This window comes from Mustela putorius, unplaced genomic scaffold (assembly GCF_011764305.1).
Source record: "Mustela putorius furo isolate JIRA1106 unplaced genomic scaffold, ASM1176430v1.1 tig00003859_pilon_pilon_pilon, whole genome shotgun sequence".
Lineage (NCBI taxonomy): Eukaryota > Metazoa > Chordata > Mammalia > Carnivora > Mustelidae > Mustela > Mustela putorius.
This window is the reverse complement of record NW_025422011.1, coordinates 22,899,534-22,917,187: the sequence shown is the minus strand read 5'-3', so window position 1 is coordinate 22,917,187 and position 17,654 is coordinate 22,899,534. Positions and strand designations below refer to the sequence as shown.

The following is a 17,654-nucleotide window of genomic DNA, read 5'->3' as shown; positions in this document are numbered from 1 at the left end:
TCTGTACTGCCTCATGATAAATTCTTAGCAAAATACGAAAAGAAGGAAACTTAGTTAAATTGAAAGCGTGCATAAACCCACAAAAGATCATTTATGGCTTAAATATTAAGAAAATTCCTGTTAAAATCTGGAATCTGACAGGAAACTCTTATTACCATAACTCATTTTCTTTTTTCTTTTTTAAGGATTTTATTTATTTTGACAGGGTGGGAGATCACAAATAGAGAGGCAAGTGGGGTGGTTGGGGGGGGAGCTTAACCCACTGAGCCACCCAGGTGCCCCTGCCATAACGTATTTTCAACATGGCACTGTAAGTCTTTCTGGAAAAACATATAAAACAAAAAAACCAAACCACCCACATAAAACCCCTAAGAAATAAAACCTAAAGGAATATAAAAAATATAGTTCTTGGGGCACCTGGGTGGCTCAGTGGGTTAAGCCTCTGCCTTTGGCTCAGGTCATGATCTCAGGGTCCTGGGATTGAGCCCCGCATTGGGCTCTCTGCTTAGCAGGAAGCCTGCTTCTCCCTCTCCCACTCCCCCTGCTTGTATTCCCTTTGTCGCTGTCTCTCTTTGTCAAATAAATAAAATCTTTAACAAAAATATACAGTTCTTTACAAATTATATAAATATCTACATTGAAAATAGGATTCAGAGATTATTAGAATTACTAAGATTATTCAGGAAGAGTGCTGGATATAAAAATTAAACTGACAAAATCAGTAGCATTGCTGAAAAAAGGAGCAACAAATATATAATTAAGCAGATTATTTAATTTATAATATAAAAAAATTTAGCACTTAAGAACAAATCAAGACAGATGTGTAACAATTACAGAACAAGTGAAAAACTTTATTAAAAATCATTAGAGAAAACCTAAATGAGGGCAGGTATACTCTGTTCTTGGAGAGGAAGTCTTAAAAATGTCACTTCTTCCCAAATTGATTTCTAGATTGAATGACCTTGTAATAATTTCCAACAGGATTTTATTTTCTGATGAAATTGGCAAGCTGATTTTAAGATTCAGATGGAAGAAAAAAGACCAAGAATAATATTTCCGAAGATGTAAAAGCGGTGACTTTTTCTTTCAGATGTGAAGTCCTACTATTTAAGCATATAGCACTCAACAGTTTGATCTCTATGCAAGGATTGGCACCTGAACCAAGATAATTGCATGTAGAGGCCAGGAGGAGACTCAACCTGTAATAACTTGGAAACATAGTACAGATCTGAAATGGCATTCCTGATCTATGAGGAAAAGATGTATTCCTCAATAAATGGTTAGAAAAGTTGTTAATTTGAGTATTTCACAGATATACTAATGGATGTAACTGATTTTTGTGTATAGTGTCAGGAAAAGCTTTAAGATATTTGGAAACAATATACAAAAGTCAGTCGGGATTACAACTGAGTTAAATACCTAAGTGTGAACTTCATGAGTTTCAGAAGACAACTTGGGAGCCCTATGTTTATAATAATCTCAAAGTAGAAAAGAATTCAAGCAACTGTAACAATAAAGCTGTTAAAAATATTTAGAAATTTAATATACAAACACATTTAATATGTTTATCAAAAATCTTGGCAACCAGATCAATTAGCAAATAATAATAATATCCATTAAAGAAGTGCCAAAATCAGTCAGAAGCTTATAACTGAATAAGAAATCAAGCAAAAGATATAAAGAGGCCATTTTCCAAAGTTGAGTAGCTGATGAATTTATTAAAAGGAATTCAATTTCAGTTGTTATTTTGGAAATGCCAATTAAAACCATTACAAATTAAAACCAATACAGAAAACATTTCTTACCCACTAGCCTGGCAAAAGTGAAAAAGAAAAGTCTGATGATGCTAAGTATGGGGGAGGTTAATCGAGCCACTAAAAGGGGAAATTAGGAGTTTTTGTATAAAATTTAAGGTGTGTATATCTCATGACACAGGACTGCAACCTTTATACACACTGAAGAAAATGTAATCATATACCCAGGAAGATATGATGGACAGTCATCATCCCAGGAACTTCTAATTTCAAAAACGTAGCGGGGAGGTTGCCTCCCAATAGGATGATGTTTAAATTGTAGTAGAATCATAAATACTAAAGTTGAAATTGAATAAATTTGCAGGAGAAAACTAAGGTAGGAAATAATTTTAAAAAGCAGAACATTTCAAGGGTTGCCTGGGTGGCTCAGTCAGTTAAGTGTCTGACTCTTGGTTTCTGCTTAGGTCATGATCTTGGGGTCCAGAGATCAAGCCCTGTGTCAGGCTCTCCACGTAGTGGGGAGTCTGCTTCCTCCTCTCTTCCTCTGCCCCTCCCTCTACTTGTGCACTCTCTCTTTCTAAAATAAATCTTTAAAAAAAGAATATAGAATTGTTCGATATATTGCTTATTTATACATTCACATATGTAAAAAAAATACATGGGGCTAAGTACAAATTCACAAGTGTTTATTTCTGAGAGGAAGGAATGGAAATTAGGGATGAACACTCAGAAGTCTTAACTATAGTGATATTTGAGTTCTGAAGCTGGGTGGTATATTTATAGGTGTTTGCTTAATTTGGCTTTCAATCCTTTTGTTATAAGTACTCAATCATGTAATTTTCAGGGTGGTAATTCATATATGTATATATGTGTGTATATATATGTGTGTGTATATATATATACACACACACACACACATGGTTTTTCAGTGTTCCCTTTTTTTCCTTCTAAGAATCCACAAATTTGTCCAGATGTTTTAGATCCAAACTGACTCACATTTGATGCTCTTTGTTTTGTAACTAGTTACTTCTGAGTGAAGCTGTGCTTTTCCTGGGGGGCCTTGGGTCTCTAATGAAGGGTAGCCCTGATTTCCAACCCCAGAAAGATAATCAAAATCACACTGGAAGATTTAAAAATTCAAGTTCCTGTGTCTACCTTGACTACTCATTGAGTGTGAACTGTAAAACCCAATAATTTATATATTTTTACAGGACTTTCTTAGTGAATTTGATTGTTTAAAGTCTCAATTATGAGTGTGCTGACCTAGTGACATGTGTTGATGGTCTAGATTAGAGTTTTAACTTGGTCTCTAGACAGAGCCATGAAAAGTAATGTATGGTTGATAATTACTTTCTGTCTTAGTGACTTCTTAGATTAGTGGCTCTCCAATTTAACAGTGTATTTTAGTCTCTGGAAGGCCTTGTTAAGATAGGTAGCTGGATGCCAGCAAAATGGCACAGTAGGCAGCTAGCTCCAAGCTTCTGTCCCTCCACAGAAAGAACAAAAAACAAGCAGGAATTGTCAGAACCAACCTTTGTCAAAATTTAGGACAATAGTCAAAGGTTTATAGCAATGAATTGAATTCTCAATCAAGAAAGCAACATAAAATAATAGGAAAGTTTTTGGTCTTTGTTCGGTGGGTGTCTTGCTGATATCAGTCCTAGTTCTCTGTGGGACAGTGGTCCCTGTTTCTGGAGGGAGCAGAGCAAGCCTTATCTGCAAATTATTTGGTATGTCTGTTCTGTCCGGACTACCTGAAGGATTGATACAAGACAGTCGTCTAACTCACAACTCTCCTAGGTCAGAAAAATGGCAGGTGTTACCTGAAAATGTTGCAAACATAACAAATACTTCCCAGTTACCTGGGGCAAAAGAGCGACATATCATAGACCCCTAAGCAAGGATGAAATGCTGAAGGGAGAGATTCTTTCGGCATTCCCGGTCTTCACCTTTGGACCCCGCTTCCAGCCTGCCCCGGCATTCGAGGAAATCTATCTGAAACCTAAACTCAAGGTCAGGGACAGATTTGAGTGACCAGATATGACAAGGAATATAGTCTCTGTAAAAGTAATCTGGAAAGTCATTGAACAAATGCACCACTATAGCATTCAACAATAAAGAAAGACTAAAAAAGCCCCAGGAAACCCTGGGGAAGGGAGAGAATTCTATCTCTAGATCTCAAGTCACTACAATATTTGAATAGCCAGTGTTCAAATAAAGTCACTAGGCAAATAAATAGCAAGGTATGGCTATTCACAGGAATAAAATCAGCAGACAGAAATCATCCCTGAGGAAGCCCAGACACTGAACTTACTAGATAAGAATTCAAAACGACTATACTAAATGTGCTCAAAGAACTAAAGGAAAACGCGGATGAAGAAACTAAGAAGTTAGGAACTTTAGGTATGAGTTAAATGAGCATATCCATGAAGGGACAGGAACTAACGCAAAGGAACCAAACAGATAGTCTGCAGCTGAGAAGTACAACTGAAATGAAAAATTCACTAGAAGAAAGCAGATTTGAACAGGCTGAGGAAAAAATCCTTGAACTTGAAGAACAGACTGTTGAAATTAACCAGTCTGAGCTGCTGAAGGAAAAATATGGATACAGGGAGGGAAATGCATTTGAAATCATTTTACCATGCACTTTCCCGCTACGGCGCCTCCATTTCCGTGATCACTTGGTGTGATCTCCAGGACGGGCCAGGTTGGCTTTATGTCCACTGATCTGTGCTGTGCCACAGGGCGCTGGACTTAGAAGGTCCTGTGATCACCTTTATTCTCTGCTGTTGCTATCTTCAACATTTCAATAATTTTTGAATAAGATACTTGGCAAATTATGTAGTTGGCCCTGAGTAGAATTTGCATGTGGTGTTTATCATTGAGGACCCTCTGCAGACTATATGATGTACCAGATTTAGAAATGAGTGTGTTGTTCAGCAATTACTTAGAATAGTACCAGGTATGTGGTTGGCAGACCGTATTCTCTTAGATGGAACATATCAGCGACACATATGTCATTTTATTAGTGGAATGGTAAAGCTCTCTCACAAAGGTATTGCAAATTATATAAGAGTATATATTAAAAGCTCTTGATGCCTAGTGGTTTGCAACATGTGTCTTGTCCCTTTCTTGGTTATGTAATGTATTATTGAACGCTCCCCGTATGCTTAACACTTTGTTGTAGAAGTGATTGGCACTTTTCCTGCCTTTGAGGGACTTCTGTTTCAGTTGGTGGTGCGTGATAAAAAGCGGAGAGAGCGATTAGTCCTATTACTCAGTCCATCTTGCTGATCATGTGATTCTTGTAGGTGTCAGGCACCTTGTCCTTAAGAGTCCAGGTACCCAGTAGAGGCAGAAAACACAGGAGTGTTCATAGACCTGGACAATCATTTCGCTGCAGAGGTGGGTTGTAGGTGGTAGAAAAGTACTGACAATTATTGACTGATTCCTGTGTTCTAGATCTTGTGTGGCCCTACGTATATTATCTCAGTTAATAAAGTTTCACCCGCAGCGCATACTAATGAGGTAGCTATTATCTCTGTTTTGTAAATGAGGCACTGGGACGTGGGGGTTGAGCACCTTGTCTGTCTCACATAGTTTGTAAGTGATAGAAATGGGATTTAAACTTAGCACTTTTTTATTTTTTTTTCAGAGTCTGTGCTTATTCATCTGAACATTCCACGTACTTTTTTTTTTTTTTTTAAGATTTTATTTATTCATTTGACAGAGAAAGAGAGAGATCACAAGCAGACAGGCAGGCAGAGAAAGAGAGAAGCAGGCTCCCTGCTGAGCAGAGAGCCCAATGCGGGGCTAGATCCCAGGACCCTGAGATCATGACCTGAGCCCAAGGCAGAGGCTTAACCCACTGAGCCGCCCAGGTGCCCCGCCACACATGTTTTTTAGGGGCTTACTTTTCATGTACTAGTCACTGTAGATGGTGGACACATGTGACTTCACAGTGTCCTACAGAGGAGACATAGCTTTTCCTGGAGACATGTCTTTTCCTGGAGCTCCCCCCAAAGGAACAGGTGGCACCAGGAAGAAGCCCCAGAAGGGGGTTGGCAGGTGCACACCGCTTCTGTGGGGGAACAACGTGATTTGCCTTGTTGCCCAATAAGAGGAGCCTCAAGAAATGGTTTTTTGGAAGAAACCTTCCAAAACTCCTCTCCCTCTTAGAATTTTGTATGTCATCTGGCGGGTTTCTGGCCATCCTTTGGTGACATGGTGCAGGTAGGGGAAATACGTCATTGTCCATTTCTGGAAATTATCTGGATCCACCCAGTGCTATTAAACTCAGCCTGTAAAACAGGCAAGCACCTCTTGAGTGAAATTTGGCTGATCTTCAGGCTCTTGGTATTTATCTTGTAGAAGCTGCCTCCTGGATCCAAGAACCACACCTGCTTTCTCCCTCCAGGACTAAATATGCTTATGGTGTGTTTTCAGGTTAAAATAGCAACATTTTCTATTTTAAATATTAATATGTTACTTCATAGGCAAAGTAAAAGCAAAAGCTGGCTCACTTGTCAAACCTAATTTCTGGGCCCTGATGGATCTTTCTGGCTAGAGCAATAAAAGCGCTCCTGGTTAAAGAGTGAGGGAGGGAATTAAGCTTGGTGTCTGGCGTGTGAGCCCCTAACAGACCCAGCACAGAAAGTGGGGACCTCTTCCCCTCCAGTTCACAGCTGTCTGAGAAAATAGCTGCCCAGTAGTGACAGGCTTATCTGAATGTTCTGATTGTCACAGATTTTCATTATTGAGATGTTGACTACCACTGGGTTTCCCTTTGGGAGATTCCAAGCAGATTATGCTGTGATTTTTCAGAGGGTAAAGAAAGAACAAGTTGAGGTGAATCACAGTGAGTTAACTTGAGTGGTTTGTTTTCTTATATAACTTCCATTCCAAAGCCATTCACTGAGGCCAAGACAGGTTCTTTGTGTCTGTCTCTGTCTCTCTCTGTCCAGTGAATTTGGTCTGAAACCTTTCCCTTACCTGGACATCACTGTCTCCTTAACAGCTGAGCTGTCACTGGGAAGTGAAATTGATTACAATTTTTTTTTTTTTAATGCCACAGCTGTTGTTTTTACCTCAGCTGGTTCCCATAATTCCCCAGATGGTAAGCATATGTTTATAGGCACATAGAGAAAGAAGCTATATGGAATTCCTAATTCTATCACCAATTCTTATTTTTCCTTTCGTGCAAAAGTCACATTCGCAGAGCTGGGGAATCTTATACATTGGGAGATTAATATTTCTGTGCATTAAGATTTTGGAAACAGCAGGACAGCTAATGATATGCTAATGAGCTGACAGTTTATATGGATCGTAATGGAAGTCGACAAGTGTCTTTCTTGGCTTTTATGCAAGCTGGAATATTTTATTAACTGTCTTCAGGGCAGAAATACATAATTGGTTGCATTTTTGAAAATCCTCCTTGTGAGTTTCTCAAGTCTTACTTTTTGTTAGCCTGTTGCCAAAGCTTGGGTCCTTGCCAGCTCATAAACAGAACACATCTTCATCCCGTATTTACATGCCCAGCAGGAACTCTCCCCACCCCCTTTCTGTTTCAAAGCAATTTGTTTCAGTGTTTTAGCATACAAAAAGAGAGAACCATTTTCTTCAATGTAAACAGAGATCTGCAGGGAAATAAGAGCTTTAAAAAAGAATTAGCATTTGTTTGGTGGCAAAGCCGCTTTTATTTGTATCAGAAAGCTCTGAATGTTAGAAGGCTTTGCCCAGTCTTAGTTATTCCATACATAAGAGGGTACTAATGGTATATTTTTTCTAATCTTTATTGCATCTTTGTGTACTTCTTACCACGGAATGAGAAATGTTCTTGGAACATGGAAATAATAGGCATTAGCTCCCCAAACAAATACTCATGATGTATAACCTACCTGGTGCAGATTTATGTCCCAGTGCCTGGTGAGCTGAGTGCAGGAGGTAGAGGCTGGCAACTGGTGGATTCAACAAAGCAAAAAAACCTATCCATTTTTTTCCCGCCTTCCACCTATAAACTATAAACTGTACTAAAAGTTTATTAATTTGGGCTTTGCTCTTTAGGAATTTATTCAGATTCTCAGCTTGGCTGAGATTTAGCTTTGCAGGAACGTTGAGAAAATGGATTGTTTAGCAAATTAATAGTGTAAATAAGATTGCAGGGGAGAATATTAAGCTACCTAAAAGGGTCTCTTGTTTGATAGCATTAAAAAACTCTTTGAGCAAACTGTTAGCGTCTAATGCAGATAATTTATGTTTGGTTGATTAAGTATCAGATTATCTGTTAAAGCAATTAAGATTGAACCTTATTTCCCAACAGGACCTTGTTCTAGCAACTGTCTTGTTAGCTCCTATGAGACTTTCTCAAATTATCTATTTTTCACTTATACCGTGTTGGAGTAGCTTAGCCCTGGGTTTGGAGTTGGTAGACCTGTAATTAATGGCCCAAGATTAAAGTGCCCTTTAGGAAAACTACTTAAGTTGCCAAAGCCTTAGGTTTTTTGTAGGTCAAATGACTGGTGATCTGGTCCTTGATCAGTAGCTGGCATTGTGTTTCTCAAAATCACCTTGGAAGCTTTTTCAAAATACATCTGATGTCCCCAAGCTCCTCTAAAATTCTAATATGTATTCCTGGTTTAAAAATTGATATCCTACATGATCTTTATAGACTCTACCAGCTCTGAAAATGATATTGCTCAGTATTCTGTAATTAATACTTTTTAGGAATTTGATGCTTTTCAAGTATTTATTGTGCCTGCTATGAGAAATATACCTTAGTAGAAGCTGGAGGGGACCATGAGATGGAAATCTGATTTTGCCTTCATGGTGTCTGTAATCTGGTAATTCTGTCCGTTGCAACTCAGATCCAAATCACTGAGATTTTATTCATGTATTAGCATTTGGATGATGCTTTTGTCACCACTGGGAACTTTTAATGAATAAAGCCTCCTGCTTCCCCCCCTCCTCCAAAAGAAAACCCACAAATGATTGACAACAGAGCAGGGTTTTTTTGTTTTTTGTTTTTTGTTTTTTTAAAGTGGAACTCTGACTTTTCATCAGAATCGGCCAGGATAGCTTTTCACAAAGAAGTGTCCTGGGCCCCCTCGACCCTCCTGAAACAGAATTTGAGGCATGACCCAGGAATCTGAATGTTAAACTTGAGGATTTTACTCAAACTTGGTGCTTATGCAAGGTGATTCCTAAGAAACTCAAAGTTTGGGAAGCACTGTCCTGATTGATGGTGTGAAATGCAGCATGGGTCTAAAAAAATGAGATCAGGTGAGGCCAGGTAATAAGGGCCTGCCAGAGTTGCATTTTTCCGGTAAGTGTAGATACAGTGACAGTTAAATGAGAACAAACAGAAACCGGTGTCATTCTTCTAATTTTGTCTTTGGGAGAAGTTGCAGGGATAGAAGGAACATTATCATCAGTAGATATTGCCAGGTGACTTTGCTGTGAGATGTAAGAGTGAGCTTCGGTATAGGTTTATATTTTATAAACGCTTTTCTTTTCTGAAGAAAACTACATGCTTAGCAAATGCTGCTTTTGACAAAGATCCAGGTACAGAACAGTTTATATGGCAATTCAATGCAAAACCTTCTGGTTCCTATTCTGGGGAAGGTGTTAGGATATAGACACATGCATGTGTGTGCATATATACTTGTATATACACATATGCACGCACACATGCTCAGACTTCTTCGGGTTACAGCTAATATTTGTACAGTGTGTGGCTGTCCTTCTTTTAGTCTAGCATGGAATTAAATCCGTTCAAATAAATTCCATTTCCATCTTGATTTATTTGGCAAGAACAAGTATTCATGCCAGTATGTGGGCTGACCTCCGTGACCTTTCCTCAGAGCAAATACCAAGTACCTTGAGTTTTGGTGTTAATGGGCATTGAAAAGCTGTCAGCTCTTATTTCTATTTGTGTTCAAGTCAAGGTCATTAACCTTCACCTGAGGATCTGTAGAACACCCCCCAGCGTGGGCTAGATTAAAAGTGGGAAGGCAGAAGTAATGATGGGGGCAGGTGGAAGGAAGGTGTGGGGGCCGCAGTTTGTAATTTACAATGTAACCCAAATCAGTAGTCACCTTTAAAAATGGAAAAGGAAAACCAATATGTACTAAATTACCTTGCTACTGAGTGAACAGAAGGGATATCCTTTTCAAATGGATTTCCATTCATTTTTAGAAAGGAAATTAATACTGTGACAAGTATACTCTAGGTTTGAGTGCCATTTCCATGGCTGATTAAAAATAAGAATGGGCTTGGGGTGCCAGGGTGGCTCAGTGGGTTAAAGCCTCTGCCTTTGGCTCAGGTAATGACCTCAGGGTTCTGGGATCAAGCCCAGCATCAGGCTCTTTCCTCAGCGGGGAGCCTGCTTCCCTTCCTCTCTCTCTACCTGCCTCTCTGCCTGCTTGTGATCTCTGTCTGTCAAATGAATAAATAAAATCTTTAAAAAAAAAAAAACAAGAATGGGTCTGGTTTTTCCTGGTACATGTGCTTTCTCTGCTTCCACATCTCCTAGGGTGATCAGCTGTCCCCGTATGCCTATGAGTCTGTTTTAGCACTGGCAGTCCTAGGTCCTGGGAAACCCTAAATCCTGAGCAGACCTGGGATAGCTGGTTACTCTGAATTCACCCGTATTCAACCTATTCAAATCAGACAGATGTTTTCTGATGTGTCTCTCCATTCTGTATCATCGTCTTTGATGGAAGCATATAGCTTTGTCTATTTTTTTGTTTAACTTGAAAGGTAGTGAGAGCCCAGAGATCTAAATTGTGACAATCTTGGTTTGAATGACCCAGAACTTGAGTGCTAGAAGGATCTTTAGCGTTTGCATGTAGACTTTTTTCCAGAGGAAGCAACTGAAACTCAGAGCAGGTGTTTGACTGAATGCTTCAAGTTCACTCACTTAGCTTGAGATGGATCCAGAACTTGAGCCCGGGTCTCCTGACTTCCAATCCCATGCTTTTGTCCTGTTTCTCACATGTGCTTGAAAGGTGTCCTGGGCACTCAAAGGCATGATCTTGCTTTGAGAAACTGAGCAACTTTGTGTCAGGAAGAAGCTGATTGCCTTAACTGATGCTCCATTAATTGCTCTCTGGGATTTCCCACAAAAGACTCTGGATTCATATTGAGAAGCAGTGGTAGGGGTTTCCTCCCCATTGAGGAGGTTGTCTCCTCTTAAAATCACAAATACTGCATCATCCTCAAAGAGGAAGAGGTTAACAAATATATTCAATTCCGAGAAAGAGTCCGATGATTCTGTTATTTCTATTAATGTTTCCAATTCATATTTCGTTCTGAAAAAAATAATCTTCTAAACCTTCTGTTTAGAAGACAAGCACATAATGTTACCCCCTGTGGAAGACTTGCAGCATGATCTTAGGCCTATATTTTATTTACAGATTAAGCTTAATATTCTGAATTGGCTTCTGCATCTTCTGTCTGTTCTGTGATACATCTTTTCTCAAATCAAGAAGAAAAAACCCCCTAAAACCAAAATCTTGATACTCAACTTAAAAAAAAAAAATCCAAAATCCAAGTCAATGTTGTCATTGCAAGATGGCGATCCCATTGACTTTTTTTTTTTTTTTTAAGATTTTATTTATTTATTTGACAGAGAGAAGTAGGCAGAGAGGCAGGCAGGGGGTGGGGGAAGCAGAGTCCCTGCTGAGCAGAGAGCCAGATGCAGGGCTCTATCCCAGGACCCTGAGATCATGACCTGAGCCAAAGGCAGAAGCTCTAACCCAATGAGCCACCCAGGTAACCCTCATTTACTTTCTTAAATCAGGTTGTTCTTCCAGACTAAGTTACAGAATGAAAAGACCCCCTTTTACTCACAATGTGATGCTGAGCAAGTTTTAGGACTCCCCAACAAACACTCATGTTATTCAGTTAACAGAGAGTGAAGATTGTATGCAATTCTTTCCATGTCTCCTTTTATTTCCTCAATTAAATGAATCAAAAAGATTTAGTCTAATATATTTGTAGTGTCTTTTCTCCCTTGCTTAAAAAAATCACCCAAGTTGGCAAGATTTAATGTTCCAGGATGACTTAGGCATTGAGGAAATTTTAGTTTCATCAGTGTCTTTTTGGTTCAGTAGTTGAAGACCATTTACTGGTAGATCCTTCCTGTTACAATGTCATTCACACCCACCAGTGGTAACTAATGATAGTTTTCTTTTTTCCTTTTTTTAGATTTTTAAAATTTATTTGACAGACAGAGATCACAAGTAGGCAGAGAGGCAGGCAGAGAGAGGGGAGGGAAGCAGGCTCCCTGCTGAGCAGAGAGCCCGATGTGGGGCTTGATCCCAAGACCCTGAGATCATGACTCGAGCTGAAGGCAGAGGCTTTAACCTACTGAGCCACCCAGGCACCCCTAATGATAGTTTTCTTAAGACAAATGCACTTTTTAAGATTTCCAGAGGAGGGTGGTTTGGAGTAGCTCACTGGAGACTCAGGGTTTTGAGTGAGGATGCCAGTGTTGTAAAAAACATTGTGCCCTGTAGATAGCATGTGACTATCCAAGGGCCACTGGAACTGGTAACCATAATCTTGATCACCACCTCTCTCTTCTGTTATCAAGGGAATCATCCAAGATGGGAAAATCATCTTTATGCCAAATGGATACATAACTCAATGTCCGAACCTGAATCGCAGTAAGTAGCCACTTGAAACATTTATAAATTTCTAATATTATGTAACTTACTGGTAATAAGCATGTCTCCCGAAGCATACAAAAACTGTGGACTTCTGAGGTAGTGGGGACAGGGAGATAATTTATCATCTATATCATATACTTCTGTGTCTTCCAAGTTTTAAAAAGTTTATGTGTTAAAGATTTACCATCAGAAGGTGAGAAAAAGACTACATTAGCAGTTGGGTTCTATGGACTGATGCAGGAAGAGAGGTTTAATATGACAGTATAAATAGTAAACATCTGTTTAAATTGCTTGGCTTAGAGGTGAGTTTAGTTTCTCCTCTTCTACGTAATGATTCACAGTTTTCCAGTCACCTCTCAATAAAAATGAGGGCTTAATTTTAATTTAAAAATGTCCTATTGCCTTTTCAGTTAATGGTCCTTTTTTCCTGTTCCTCTCTTTCTCCCTGTTAATAAGAGGAGAAGACCAAGACCTGAAATCCTGGGTGATTTCCCTCCAATTGCAAAGTAATACTTAACCAGAAAAGCAAAACCCCTTCAACATAGCCAAGCAACTATTGTTGTAAAAATTTCGTTGTTGTATTAGCACTGTATCAACATTTCTTATTATTTTCTCTGTTGAGCTTGTCCAACTTGCAGTGATTTCTTAAGCCTGGTGCAAGGAATAATGGATTTGCAAGAGCTCTTGGCCAAGATGACTGCTAAAGTAGGTATCTAAATTTTGCTCCTGATGTTTCATTTCTTTCTTAGTCCTATCTGGAATTTCAAGCCATATGCTATAATGGAAACATTTTTAGCCTTGGCATCTGCAATATGTTACTATAAAAATGGTTTATGCTTACTTCAAATAGGACTACCTATAGAAAACATGACCATTTACCTCTTTGATACTATTTGGCTGTATCAAAATGTTAACTTGAATAATGTTTGGAGGAAAGAGGCTGTATGTATCACTGTGGATTCCCTGGGAGAGGAAAAGGAATTTGCCCACTGGCCATTCAACTAGTAACACTGTGAGATGATAGATGGTCAGAGGCACTGCTGCTTATAAGCTAATGTGTTTTGAATGTAAGAATAATTGCCAATAATCAGAAGGGGCAAAATATTCATTGTGAGGAACCGATTACTGTCACGAGAAGGCATTATATCACATTTCTAAGATGTGATTTATTTCAGGACTGGTCTTGAGTTAAATAGTGGAGGAGGCAAACTTTGCCTGTTATCACATACAGTTTTATAGTTGTACATCTTTTCCTTCTCTCCATCATCCAGTTAACAAGCATTTTTTGAGGATCTGCTATTGGCCACTGTGTCAGACACAAAGGAGGCGGTAATGAACAAGGCACTATGGCTACTCCAGAAGATACTGAGGGTGGAACCAAAAATGTAGACAGTTAGAGGGTTTGGTATGTGAGGTTTAGATTTATAACAAAAAGCCCTGAGCCTTGTGTTGAAAGGCACTGGATAAATGGAAAATATGTCTGATGCTATTGTTACGATACCAATCAGTCGTGCACGGGAGTCCCAGCCTAGGGCGAAGAAGGAATTAGTTTGGGCCAAAGAGACATTATAATCTGTGAAAGGAAAAATTTTAATAACAGAGAAAATGACACATTAATCCTATGCCACCTGCGGCTATGACTGCTCCCAGCCATGAGCCAAGCAACATGAAGGGGGGAAAAATTTAGTAGGTTGTTAAGTGTTTGGGAGGCAGGGCTATGCTTTGGACCCATCCGTTGTGCTGCCGAAGATAAGGTTTCTCTTTCAAACCAGTTTTGGGCCAGGTTGTCTTTTGTCTGGAAAGGAGAGACAGAACACTTTTGTTGGAGACCCCGAGACTAGAGAGCTGAAGCATTAGCCTTTTGGTTCAGAGTACAGTGGAAATGTGAAATGCAGCCAATTATTTGCCTTCCCGGCTTCTGGCATATAGAGGCTTATGTTTTTAATTCGTCGGGAGCAGCTTGATCTCAATAGTGTTGATTATATTATAGCTTGCTACCAGATTTTTGGAACGAGAAACATGCCACTCAGTCTAAGGTGATTGTGGTTCCCGGCTTTAAGGATGCTCCTTTCTTTCTCGTTCTTTCCTTCTGCAGAGAATGTCATTTTTCTCTTTCTAGCCATACATTATCCAGGAGCCACATTGAGCTCTGTCCTCCAAATGTTATTATGTAAAATGGGCATTTGTGAGGCAGTAGATATCTAATTGTGGGCAATTGCAAGCAGAAAATGGTTTCATCCACCTTCTAAACCCCGCCTCTGGCTCTTTGGAAGATTTATAAGTCTGTTTCTTCCAAACCGTGAATAGAATTATAATCAGAAAACCAAGGATTTCATTTTCAGTGGAAGATTTTGGAATCTACAGTAATCTAGAAGAGGACCATTGGTAAACTTGTTAAGAAGGATTAGCTAGTTAATTTTAGGCTCTGTAGGCCAAGAGGCAAAATAGAAAATATTATGTATAAATTTATTTAAATATAATCACTTGAGGTATGAGCACTAAAGAATGTAAAAATCATTCTTAGCTCATAGGTCAGAGGAAAGTGAGTGGTGGGCCAGATTTGGTCCACGGGCCCAAATTTGTCAACTCCTAATTTAGAAAATGCTGGAAAGTCAGTCATAGGAGGTAATATTTACAGAGTATTTGCTGTGTGTTAGTTACAATGCTTAAATGTTTTGTATTCCCTATCACTTTAATCCTCACAACAGCCCTGTGAGTTGGGGTTGATTTATTAGCTCGCTTCCCAGATGAGAAGACTCAGTTTCAGGAATGTTATGTTAACTCTTCCCAAGACCATGGATGGCAGAGCTGGGACGCAGGCTCAGATCCCGAAGCTGCATCATGACCAAGAAAGTCTGTAGTTGGAGAAGGGAGGATTAGAAAGAGGAACAAAAGACATAAAGAAGGAAAGACTGATGAAGAGAGGCAGGTTGGCCGCTACCAGCTTGGGGATGGAAAGACCTGTGAGAACAATGGGCCAAATGGAAGAGAGGAATGTGTGTTCTGATGGAACCTGCTGGGAGCGAAACCTGAGCATGAAGCCTGTAGTAGCTTTTAGAGGCGAAAGTCAGGGCAAGAACAAGGCTCCTAAACTCACCCTTTTGTTTATAATCTGTTGTTTTCCTTGGAAATCTGTTTGGATGTTGAGTCCTAGGTTCCCATGCTGTGTTTCTGGCAGGACCATGTAGGGCCCCTTATATTCCATGATCTCCTTAAAGGTTTTCAGATCATCAAGGCTTCCCTGAATCACACTGCAAACCTAGGATAAACCAGGTGAATTCTTAGCCAAGAATTCTTCAATAATTCTCAAGGAATATCGTTCCCTCTTGTCTGTGCCAGTCGGAACAGGAAGGCCTTCTTTCTGTGCTTCATGTAAACCTTATTTCCTTTACGTGTACTCTTACACTGAGGATTACAGGCCTTTGAGGCCACATCTTTATGTGGGAGTTTCCTTTAAGAGCTCCCAATATGGGCAGACCCTGCTCCCTAACACCTCTCCCCTTTACCCTGTGTAGCCATCAAGGTGGGACCTTAGAGGCTCATTGACCTTCTCCCAGTTGGTGTTTCTCCATATGTAAAAGGGTGACAATTAATTTTGGTTTTATGAAGATCCCATGAGACCAGACAAGTGAGATTTAAAGGTCTGGTTTGGTGGATCGGTATACAGTAGGCACTCACTAAGCTGTAGTTGTTCATTTTGTTGTTAAACCTAGAAAAAAATGGACAGCCACTAGGGAGAGATGTCCACCTTGCCTGGCAACAGCCATGAGTTGCTGTTGGGTTCCTGGTCTTAGAGTTAGGTGCCAGGAGGTCTTGGAAAGCCATGGAAAGTCCTTACACAGTGTCCTAGCGGAAGGCTATGGCATCTTACCAGAGAGCAAGCCCACTGCACAAGCTGGGTAGGAGTTGGGAGCCATAATCACATCAAACAGATGTACCACCAGATGAGCTCAGGGCTCTGCCCAGGAGGGCTTGCTCTTTCTTTTCTCTCTTCAGGAGAGAGGGTGCTGCAGGATGACTATACCCTTGCTGAACACAGGACGTATCATGGGAGGAGCTTACATGTACCTTCAGGTCAAGGTTCATAAGAGCCCTCTTTGAAAAATCCTGGCATCCTGGCACAGTGAACCTTTTTCAAGGTAGAGAAGTACAGGGAAGGTGTCTTCTGTCCCATTCCCTAAGCCATCTGCAAGAGACCACCGGTCCCTGGCTTCCTCTGGAAGTTCTCTCGGGTAGTCCTAAGGTTGTGGGAACAAACCCACTGCTGGGCTGGCTACCTCGTGATGGGGTCGGAACCTGTCTTGCTCTTGTATCCCACCTGTCCTGTCATTGCATTCTGCCTGCACGCTCAGGAAGAAGGGATGCTGGAGACTGGGAATTTGATTACTGACACTCAAATCTTTGAGAAATCTATTTATGCAAATCAAGCAGCACTTGGAGTGGCATTTCAGCTTGTAACATATTTAATTTTGAGACTTGCATTGTTGCGAGGAGCTCAATAGTGATTTTTCCAGTTAAGCTTAAAAGTTTAACACAATAAAAGACTTTTTTCCCCCTTCGATGTAGCAAATGCCAAATAAATAGCATTTCAAAGAAAGAAAAGTGCACCCCACTGCACGACTAATGTACTCATCCATTTGTTGACCTCTTGCTGTGAAAAAGTCCTTCGATGTCTGTCTTTGAATGTGTACAGTTAAGAATAAATAATTCTGCCCATCGTTGCTTAGATAAATGCATGAACAAAGGTAAGACTGATCACAGGTGTAGATTTGTTTCTGGATCTATTTTGGATCTGTAGGCATTCTTGGAGGAAATGGCAGGTAGTGTAGAAATAGCTTTTGAAAATGAATTTGGGTAAAATCAGCATGCTAATACCAACCACAAATTGTAAGTCATTTTTTGGTTCAGAGCTGTTTTTCTCCTTTCATTGTTCCCTAGTATTTAACCCGGGGAAGAAGGAAGGTAAAGTTACATAGTAAGTGTCTTTGAAAAATTAGATTTTTGCTTTAATATGTCTTTGCTTTTGTGCCTTTCTCATGCACTTTTCTTATTACAGAGATTAGGGCTTTTCAGTGTTGTCAGAAGAGGCTAAATGTATTAAAAAGTAGAAACAGAGTTCAGAAGGGAACCATCTGCCCTGAGAATAACTTCCATTGAAACTGAGGTTTTCTTGGTATTGAGTTTTGTAGGTGAGTATAGCTCAGTTTTGTTGGACAGTATGGGAAATTGA

General features: G+C 39.8%; 1 protein-coding gene across 2 annotated transcripts in view; it reads left to right on the top strand.

Moving 5' to 3' along the window:
* NELL1 (neural EGFL like 1) overlaps nucleotides 1–17,654 on the top strand; it is an 831,926-nt gene that overhangs the window by 171,303 nt on the left and 642,969 nt on the right. For both annotated transcript variants that reach the window (XM_004752144.3, XM_004752143.3), the window contains exons 6-7: nucleotides 12,349–12,421; nucleotides 13,047–13,129. In XM_004752144.3, the coding sequence (XP_004752201.2) occupies nucleotides 12,349–12,421; nucleotides 13,047–13,129 (156 nt within the window). The remainder of the gene's footprint in view (nucleotides 1–12,348; nucleotides 12,422–13,046; nucleotides 13,130–17,654) is intronic.